The 11,188-nt window shown below is 38.3% G+C and overlaps 1 protein-coding gene across 1 annotated transcript in view; it reads right to left on the bottom strand.

Annotated features, from left to right (window-relative positions):
* Positions 1-253: 253 nt before the first annotated feature.
* The window catches only part of grm8b (glutamate receptor, metabotropic 8b), a 161,188-nt gene continuing 150,253 nt past the window's right edge, over positions 254-11,188 (bottom strand). The window contains exons 10-11 of the mRNA XM_087796631.1: positions 6,510-6,756; positions 254-855 (exon numbers count right to left, since the gene is read on the bottom strand). Coding sequence (XP_087652757.1) covers positions 806-855; positions 6,510-6,756 — 297 coding nt within the window. The 3' untranslated portion in view covers positions 254-805. The remainder of the gene's footprint in view (positions 856-6,509; positions 6,757-11,188) is intronic.

Genomic DNA, 11,188 nt, shown 5'->3' with positions numbered 1-11,188 from the left:
AAGCCTTGTTTGGCCCAGACATGATTATTTACTATTGCAACGGGGCAAACTTTGTCAGTGATTCCTTAACAATACTTGACACGTTGCATTGAATAGATTAACTTTATGAATCCCTCTGGAGATCTCCTCTGGAAAATAAAATCTTATTTTTCCTTTTAAGAAAGTTTAAATGACAGATGGGTGGTTGTTTAACTCATGTTTTTGGTGCTTCAGTTGTCACATAAGTTTCTAGTCGAATACACAGACACTGACATGTGAAACATTCCTTTATTATAAATAGATCATTTGTATAAAAAGAAAAAGAAACGGGGCATGCGTCATTTCAAACATGGCATTGAGACATTTCCACAACCAAAAGCTACGGTTCATTTATCCGAAAAACAGCAACAGGTTCATCTCATAATGCAGGTCGAAGGACAAACAACATGAGACGAAGAAGAATCAGAAATTTTCACAACCACAAGTTTTTTTCTTTTTTTCTGAGGTACAGTTAGATAACAACAAATAAGGTTGGTCCCCACAATTCATTTGTTTATTTATTTTAACTCTTTTAGAAGCCTTTTATTTTCTTCTTTTATTTATTTTTTATTTCAGGTTCTCCAGCAGCCTTGGAGTCACCCCTCTGGCTGCTTACTTGCAGGCTGTAAACATAAAAACAACAAGGATGTTGGATCAGTCCATCAAATGCTTGTTTACTCTTCAAAGCACTTCTTCTGTTTTAGTGGTGCCTGCTTTGAACTCCAGAAGAATCCTGCCTGATAATGTCCCAGTTTCTGCCCGACTCTTTCCTGCAATGGTTGCTTCTCTAGATGGCATGGTTGGTGTAGCTGACGTAGGTGGTCTTAGTTTGTGGAACTGTGAAGAAAGAAAAGACACATTGTTGAACACATTCATCTTAACCATGTATCATTGTTCAGACGTGGACAAGGTGAGCTTAGTGAGGGTAAACAGAGCAGATATTTTATTTATTTAATGTATTCTATATTTACATTAAATATAATCTCTTATGTATGTAACAGGATTTCACTACTAAAAGCAATACAGAAGTAAGTTAACATAGGTTTGAACGTATAGTGTTATCATTTAATTGCTATGAAGTACTTGCATTGATTTGATCAAACTATCTTTAATGAACATTTTTCATTCATATTCAATAAGAAAAAAAACAGAATAAATGGAGGAAATGTTATGGCAGCAGCAGATTTAATTTGACAATCAACAGGACTACAGTTAAGAAAGGTGACAGATGAGATAAAGAAAATGAACAAACAATAAAATAAAGAAGCATACACTTGTTAGTGACACTGTAAGATTGAACATCTTTCTCTGGTACTCCCTATTGTTAGGAAAGAATAATTCCAATGTTGAAAAAACTCTGTTGCCACTGCCTGCTTGTTCATTTGATTACACAACAAAATGGCAAAAGTTGTTGGTTTGTAGCCTTTCTGGTAACTTCAAAAAGTATCTCTTTACTTGTAATGAAAACTTTCTCACTGCTGTAAATACGTTGAGTAGTCGAGTGAGTGCCGACCGGGTCGACCCATAAGATTTGTTTTGTAAAGAACATCATTCAAATATCAGCAAGATAGTTCTTACCGCAGCCACGACACACCCTTGTAATTGAGCCATCAGATGTGAGCACTTGTGGACATTGACTATACCTCTGTCTTTATCATGTCATATCCCTAAAAATGATCTGCCAGATTGTTCTTTGCCTGTTTCTGCAAGACATTTCACCATTCTTCATCTATACTGCAGCATCTCTTAACTATAATTTTGCTGCCCTGACGTCTTGGCTTCTGGTATTTAAAGCTTGTCTCTCTCTTCTAGACGCCTTGGTACCTCACTGGCCAGCTGTCTTCCGCTTAACATTTACTTTTATACAGTAACTATGTTTTTTTCTGTTAAACCTATATGAATTCCATAATCAAGAATGTTGTTTGCTCAAACTGTATTTTGAAAGATTGAAATATGTATTTTCATATTTCATCAAAAGGTTGGCTCTCCCATCAGGACATTAACTGTCTTAGAAGGGGTCCCTATGCAGTTAATTACTCTGCATGAATGTGATATTACATAAAACAACTTCTTAAAACCATCAATACAGATAAAAATGCAAATTTGTTCGGAGGCTGCAAGCAGGAGAAGGTTTTGGGTTGCCAGAAAATAATTATGTCTTAGACTTAGACACCCTTTATTTTGTCATTCTGGTATCCGTACACCATTTATGTATGTGTATACAGAACAAAATTTTGTTTGCATTTTGGGTCAGACAAGTTGTAAAGTGCGGAGACATTAGAAATATACGTGCAGAGTGCATTTCTACATATGTACAGCTGATAAATAGGTACAAATGGCAAGTAGCAGTTTGAAATTTAACCTAGCAACCACCAGAATAAAAGAAGAATAGGAATAAATGAAAAAATTAAAATAATGACTGGAATAGAGGAGACAGTGATTTTGTTCAAAAAAATGTATGTGACCAATGTACATCAATATACCATGGCAGTAAAATTCCAGCATACATCATGATGTGTTTAAGGTTAGGAGTCTGATTGCCTGTAGGAAAATCTGTTATAGAACCTGGTGGTTCTGCACCAGGTTCTTTCCAGAGGCCAGCAGGGAAAACAGGCCATGATGAGGGTATGTGGAGTAGCGGACTATATTTTTGGTTCAGGACAAACAGTGCTCTACTGAGATGTCCTGAATGGAGGGAAGAGTGGTGCTGGTAATACTCTCCGCTGTTTTTAGCACTCTCTTCACATTTTTCCAGTCCGAGGCGCTGCAGCAAGCAACCCGAACAGAGAAGGATCTGGTCAGAATACTCTCTATGTTTCTTCTATAGAAAGAAACGAAGATGAGCGGAGGCAGGCAGGCTCTGTTCATCCTGCGCAGGAAGTACAAGTGCTTATGTGCCCGCTTGACCAATGACGTGGTGTTCACAGACCAGGTGAAGTCGTTCGTGATCTGCAGCCCCAAGAACTTGGTGCTGCTGACCACCTCTACGCCCGCGCTGTTGATGAAAAGTGGAGCATGGATAGGCTGGTTCTTCCTGAAGTCGACAATGATCTCCTTTGTTTTTTTCTACATTCAGGATAAGGCTGTTTTCTTTGCATTAGACCAGCAGCTGCTCAACCTCCTCCTGTAGTCCTGGTGGTTATCGTTACCCACCAACGTTGTATTGTTTGCGAACTTCATGGGTACTTTGGGGCTTATCTGTGAACACAATCATGAGCCATTAGAGTGAAAAGCAGGGGGCTCAGGACACAGCCTTGAAGGGAGCCTGCTCACTGATTGTGGTCCATCAATGAGGAAATCAAGCAGCCAGTTACACAGGGGATACAAAGCCCAGAGTTCCCAGTCTCTGTACCAGGCTGAATGCTGAACTGAAATCCAGGAACAACTTTCTCACATGGGCTTTTTTCTCCTCCAGGTATGCAAGGCTCAGGTGTAGAGCTGAGAAGATAGCATCCTCAGTGGACCGGTTTTGGTCGGTAAGCAAACTGAAAGGAGTCGAACATGAAAGGGAGTCTGGAGATGATATGTTCTTTTATCAGCCTCCCAAAGCCCTTCATCATAATGGGAGTGTTTGCCACAGGTTGATGATCATTCCATGATGTAATGTGTTTTGTTTTTTTTAAACTGGGATGATAACGGCAGTCCTGAAACACTATGGCACTAGGGCTTGGTTCAGCGAGGTTCTAAAAATGTCTGTTAGAACACAAGCCAACTGATCTGAAAATTGCCTGAGCGTTGACTCTTCTCAGAATCTTTCGCACATCAGCAGTGTTTAGACAACGTGTCCTTTCTTCCTGATGGGGAACAGCTTTTATCGTAGGAGTGCTATTTAAAACCTCAACCCTCCCAAAGAAGTTATTTAGTTCCTTGAAAAAGTCAGCCTCAACTTAACCCACCGGATGGGGTAGATGGGGGGGGGTTACTTGAAATTGGTATTAGCCCTTATCCCTTGCCACATATTTCTGGTGTCAGTGGCATCCTGGAAAAAGCCCTGGATTTTTTTTTGCTGTGGGCCCGCTTTGCTATGGCTGATGGGACGATTTAAGTTGGCTCTTGCTGTCCTCAGAGCCTTTTCATCACAGACTTGAAGGATGAGTTGCATGCTTTTATAATTATTTTCTTCACTGAAGTTAAAAAATACCGTCAAGGATGAAAGTTGGATTATATAATAAAGTGTTGTTAAAAACACTCTCCCTCAGCCTCTTCGTCAGTCAACCATGTCTAAGTTAGAAGATGCGACAGTGATGCGGGAGCTGCCGCTGTCAGATAAAACATATTTGAGTTGACTCAGCGCTTCTCTAATGAATAAACAACGGAAATTCTGCTGACAGACCTAGGAGAAGCTTCGGAGAGACACTGGAAGCCGTAAACAGTTTGACTCCATCAGACGTCTCCAGCTAAAATCGCGTTCATCCTCATTAATGCAAAGAGGCTTCATATCCTTGTTAAATCTCTACAGTGGAGATGAGGAGAAAATCATGGCTTTATAGTGAAACCGACATTCATCTCCCTGAACTTTTGTTCCAAGGAGTCATTAGTGGTGTTCAAAAGTCGACCTCTGCTTGCTCACTGCTGTTCTACTGATCGTCAGATTGTGTCGACTGAAGCTTTAAGTGGTGCCTAAAATGCTGGCTCTGAATTTATATTAACTCTTATCCAGAACAACATGAATGCAATGTATGTTTAAATTATGTGTGCAATTGTTTTTAGCCATGACGTTCTTTAATCTAAAAAAAGCAATTACTAGTAACTTGGCTGCTTGCTTATGTGATGGCATTGCAAAAAAAGCAGTGGCAGGTAAATGAGAATTAAGACACTATGAGCAAATACAACTAGACTTGATAGTGAAAATAATGAGAATTTTTGAAAAAAAAGAATTAAATTGGGATACAATCTTGCCCAGTATATAGTCAATAAGGTGCAGACAGTGCATCAATACCACATTTATCCACAGGAAGGGTCAGTGAATACATTAGTGACTGGTGATGTGACATCACCATTCCTGCTTGAATGTATACATTTTTATGTAAAAGATATAGTTTAGGAAAACAACATTTGCACATTTTTTGTGGTGTACATTGTTTTATTTTGAAAAGTGAATGTGTCCAGATTTTTTTTATAGACTCCTCCAGAGTTGCCTCTCTGTTCTTCTGATTGGTTTTGTCTGAGAGAAATACAGTTACTCTGGTAACTCAGCTAAACTATTTTGGTAACAACCTTTCAATTAAATCCTGCCAAATCAAAGCCTTGTTCTGTTTGTCCATGATTAAGATAAATTCAACCATCTTGCTAAACGATGCTAAACAAGACCAAACAGTGGTTTAACAGGACAGTTCCCAGTAAGAACAGGGCTCACGATGGTTGACTATAGAAATTGAATGCTGAGGGTAAAGAAGACTAGCCAAGTATGTCTTAAGAATTTAACTCTATGTAATAGTGAGGGGTTTATTAACTCATATTTACCATCTGCGGCATATTTTCAATCCAAAAATCTGAAAATGATTCATGGAGGAGCGGAAGACAATTCCATTGGCGACCTGTGAAGCTCTGTGAACTCCATGCCCACGTTGATGCCTTTGCCGTCCATAACTGAATTGCAAATAATCTGCCATAATCACCTTGTTGAATGTCACGAAGAGCCAGGATGACCCTACAACCACCAGCAGCCAGTCTACGTTTTCTTTTCAGTGATCTATGCACCAACCATGACAACATTGGGGATAAGGAAGTACCTAAAGAAGACAATCTCCTTATCATTGAGAACTTCAACATCAACGACAGTACATCCTATGAAGGTTTAATTTGAAATTTGGGAAAGGAAAGAAGAAATACTTTTTAACTTCTGCACTCAATATGAGCTGTCTGTAACCATCAGTTCATCTATCAACTAGAGAACAACTAATTCATATGGAAACACACACAGTTTTGTGTCCAAAACTGAACTCCTGTATCAACCTGGGAATGCTAGCACACTGTCCTGAGATCTTGGTGAACAGATCACCACTCTCCAATACTGAGTGACTTCATCTACCTCTGCAATATAGTCTCAAGCACCAATTCTCACAACTACATCAGACTCCCCAAAGCTGGAGAGGATCGCTGAGGATACCTCCTGTGCCTAAGAGTCAACATTGATTGACTGCAAAAGAAGACTACCATGTTTGGTTATTAATGGTCCATATGACTGAAGGTCATGGTTCAATTGTATCAATTATTACAAATAGAATGTTTACAATGGTATCCATGACATTCTGAAAAACAGTAGTTTAGTTCACTAAAGATTTTTAACATGCCTTTATTTGGTACAAGACCATAAGAAAAAAAAAAAAAATTCAATAGGTCACAGTTTTGGCAACGATCAGCCTATCCCCAACTACTTTTTAGTCTACAAACCTTGAGGTTCAGTGTCAAGAGAGAACATTGCTTCTGTAAGATGGCTTTTAGCTCAAGTAACATTAATGATTAAAAGCAAAAAAAGCTTCCCCTCTTACCAGTGGCCTCTACGCCCTCGCAAAGCTCCGTCTTCACCTCTCCATTGGGCCGCTCAGCCGCAAGCTGCGAAAGCTTACTGGTCATGGTGGCTGCAGTGACGATTGCCTTGAAACTGCGCTTGCGCTTAGGGACGTTCTGCTCAGGATGGAAGATGATGATGTAGACCTTCGGCATATAGAGCATCCCGAGAGACACAGAGGCGCTGAGGCTCAGAGAGACGGTCAATGTGGCAGTCTGGATGTACATCTGAGGAATGAAGAGAAGAAAGGGTGAATATCGATGGCAAGAAAGTCTGTCGATCATTACCACCAGCACAGTCTTGACAGCCAAACTGAAGACTTTATAGCCTCCATCAATCAGTGGATTGTTTAGTATACAGGTAATTTACCAGGATGGCACACTCCATCACAAGTTTCAGTCATAAAGAGTTTATGCGGGTATACTGAGTTATGCCTTGATCATGAACAAGGGGTCATTCTGTGATCTTGATCAATTAATTATCTGGGCTTACGTCTGTACATGACAAGCATTCCCTACATCTAAATTGTGATGGTATAGAAGAGGATCTGTATGGTACATTTTTAAAAACTAAAGATTGCAATAATTATTTTTCCTGTTCATAACACAAAAGTATTGCTGCACCTCTCAGCTGCAATCACTTATTCATGAAAATGGACATAATTGAGGTATAAAGAAAAACGTATCTAGTTGACTGAAAATATAACACTTGTCTGTTCTTTCCTTCATGTTCTTGCAGCTTATTCAACTTGTCTTAAAAGCCTCTCAGAGCACATCCAGTGACTATTATTCTTTCTTCATTGTAAATGACAATCACATAAATGTCAGCTTAAATACCACAGCTAACTTGGCATTTGATAATCAGTTGTAGAATGATAAAAACTATGGAGAGATTTCCAGTTGAGAATTGTTCTGTCGGCACAGATCAGTTTTCCGTTTGTTTTTCCACAACCAAGCGAGGTAACCATCCAGCTGGACCTGGCATTGGTCCAGTTTGTAGGTGCCCTTGTGTTCCCACTATCCACATTACACAAGCTCATCTGACCAGTCAAGCAAGTGACTGTGTCCCATCTGACAAGATACTACGTGCAGGGTCAGCTGGCTGATATAAAGCCACAACAATACAGCTGTCTAGTTTAGAAGTAGAAACCAACCAAACATATAAATCCCTATAACAGTCAAAATATTATTTTAGCCCCTCAAGAGGTGAGAAGTTGTAATATCATTAAGCAAATCAAAACAATAAATTAAAACACTGTTTAGGATCTTGTTAAATTAGCACAAAACATTTTAGAAATACGGTATTTTAACGTAAAGTAACCTGAAACAATTGAGTTTTATTTACTTGTACTTACTGAAGTGACTTTACACCAGCAATACACCTACTAAGTATTGGTTCAAGACCCCCGAGGACTGGGTCGAATTTCAGAAAAATAATTATAATTTAAACTATACTTTGTTTTGTTTAGGAATCTGACAATGCGAAAACAGAGATCGACACTACAAAAATCTCAATTTTCACAATCTGAGATATGGAGAGGATGTTTGAACTGACTCATTGCAGTTGGACTGAATGTTGGATCCCCGAACTACTACAGCTCTTAACTGCATCTGAGAGTATATTTACTTTATTTTGTTAAACTGAAAATATGTTTTAGTTGAATTGCAAGGATGTTTGTTGCTGGTTATAAAAGAAAACCTTTTAACCAGGTTTTGTTTCATGGATTTTTAATAGGAGATAAAATTAAGTAATTGAGCAGTTTCTTTGTAGGGAGATTTTCTGGTTTCTTATGTCTTGAAAAAACCATGGTGGCCCAGTTGTTGGCAATTCTGACCCGTTCTAGTAGGAGAACTCACATATCCCAGATCCTTAAAACTTCTTTCAGGATTAATTTTAAATTATTTTTCTTACTTTCAGAGCTACTGTATTCATGGTCAGGCTCCTCCTTACATCACTGATCTGATCCAACCTTACACCCCAGCTCGGGCTCTTAGGTCTGTGGATCAGAATCTACTGATGGTTCCTCGCACACGGTTCAGGACCAGAGGAGAGAAATCCTTCCAGGCTGTTGCTCCTAAGCTTTGGAACGATCTTCTTCTCCCTCTTCATTTGATGAAGTCTACTGACTCCTTTAAGAAGCATCTTAAGATCATCTTATATGTGCAGGGTTTCTCTTAATTTTCTTGGGGGTGTTGTGTTTGTCACTGTTTTGTCTTGACCTTTAAAAGTATGTATTTTCACTGTGTATTGTTTTCGATTGTTTAAGCGCTTTGTGACCCTGGTCTAGGAAAGGCGCTTTACAAATAATAATTACTTAATTACTTACTTACTACTTAGATGGTTTTCTCGTTTCTTCTGATAGCCCACACACATAAAGTTGGAACTTTGAATTTTCCATAGGTGTGTGAATGCTTTTTTGTATCAATACTTAATTTTGTATATACTGTATATTATAAACGTATAGATAAAACTTGAGCTGTATTTTACAAGTTGGTCCAATTCAAATATATATATATATATATATATATATATATATATATATATATATATATATATAGATAGAACATGGATGGAAAACCTTCCCAACATTCAATTGAGTTTATCAAATGAGTCATTTATTTCAGTTGTCCGAAATAGTGTGCTGAACTGAATCTCATTTAAACTCTCAATATTATTTATACATTTGTAAAATGCTGACACAGAGGGAACTGAATAGTGCCAATAATGCAGTGAGATGGTCAAGAATGATGAGAAGAGATAGTCTTGTAAATAAACTATGGTGCTGTTTCTTCAGTTTTCACAATAGTCTGGATTGTCGCAACAACACTGTTCTCTGGTAAATGTAACATCTTATCTTATATCATCCTGCATTTTTCTCCTCAGTTTCTTCTCTCAGTCCATTGCAGTCCCTGAATCTCTCTAGACAGTCATTTCCAGCTTCAAGTTGCATACATCGATGCCCCAGGCTTGTATGCCTAAAGCTGTATTCTGAAAGAAGAATCTAAGCGGAGACACGGGGGCCCACAAAGTGGTACCAAAATAAGATCAGATAGTGTGTGTTAAATAATTTTGCTCAGAACCAGCTTGTGTTTGACCTCTTAAGACCAACTCTTTGCTAGAAGCCATTTTTATATTCTGTTAAGCTGCAAATGCAGTGGCCTAGCAATAGACCTCAATGTTTCATGAAATCCGACAAAGTGTGTTCAGGCTAAACACCAAGAGATTTGCTCTGACTTGAAACGTGTGAAAAAAAGTGTGTGCTTGTTCAGCCTTGGCCAACTAACATGGAGCACCAACGATGACTCCAACATTATCACCATATAAATCATTCAAGCCTTTATTAACTTTAATAAAAACTTTTTTTTTCAAGCTTGATGCTGTGTAAATATGTCAGACAATTTTTAACTAAAATGTTTTAGTCCTGGCAACTGCATCTTCGTTTTTACACCATCATTTATCTCTTCTTTCTTTGACACTAATGTCTGTTGATGTTGACAGGAATACGTGTGTACATTTCAGCTCCTGCTTAAATTTCAAATCACATCCAAAGGATATAAAAGATGACATTATCTGGTTAAGTATCGATCATAAAAGTGGTTTTGTTTCGTTGATAGTAACGCTCAGAATTTTTTTTTTGAAGCTGAATGATTTGCCGGTCTGAGATCAGCAGGAATGTTTCCATCAATCCTCATTACCACAGCAGATGGTTGACTCTACGCTTCATTTACTGGATCTGGTGACTCGGGCTTGCGCCTTGTGAATTTGTCTTCTCTGACAGAAACTTTGGCAGGAAATCAGCCAACCTTTAAAAGTTTTACTCTCAAGGTAACTGTTGTAGGAGTCAGATGGTTTGCTTAAAGGCTCCAGTTTTAAAGCATTTTGTCATGACGCAGTAATGAAAAAGAGAGAGTTGATACTAATGAAAGACCGTACCCCCTATTTATTTGCGAATGTCTTGATGTGTCGAGAGTCACAGGCTAATGTTACTGTAGAGAAATACCCTCCTTTTTTATCCAAAATAACACACCTTTAAGACAGTAACAGTCAATAGAACAAAAAATTATATAAATAACAATTTCTGTGCGGCTCGGTCACGAATGCCTTATGGACCAGTACCAGTCCCCAGACTGGGAGTTGGGGACCAGTGAACATGACATTTCAAACTGAATTCAACTTGTAATCTGCCCAAAGTCTACTATGGTTTTCATTCATCCATTCATTTTTAACCATTCATTCCCTTATGGGGTTATTCAACAAATGAGATAAACTAGTTGAGTTACAGGTTTCCTGTCCCTATACTGTGTGTTATTTGGTCTAAAGCCTTCATGTCACTATGGTTCATTCAGTCTTAAATGTTAATGTTTATTTAGAGAGTGCCTTCTAAATATTTGTTTGAGGAACTCTCAATCATTAGTCTGATCATTGTATCAAGCCAACAAGTATTAAGACATAAAGAAAAAGCTTTTAACAAATAAATGCCTTGGATTTCAAGATTCATTTTACTTTTATTTTATTATTATTCGTTTTAAATCTGGACCTGGTCAGCAGCTGTTACCATGTTGTTGGCCTGTATTAGCAATAATGAGAAGAATTCACTTTCGCTTACTAAACATCAGCACTGGCCATAATCTTGGATGTACTATTGTTCCCCCTGTATTA

Source organism: Callionymus lyra, chromosome 8 (genome assembly GCF_982586985.1).
Source record: "Callionymus lyra chromosome 8, fCalLyr1.hap1.1, whole genome shotgun sequence".
Taxonomy (NCBI): domain Eukaryota; kingdom Metazoa; phylum Chordata; class Actinopteri; order Syngnathiformes; family Callionymidae; genus Callionymus; species Callionymus lyra.
The sequence above is the reverse complement of the archived record's forward strand: the minus strand, read 5'-3'. Positions and strand labels throughout refer to the sequence as shown.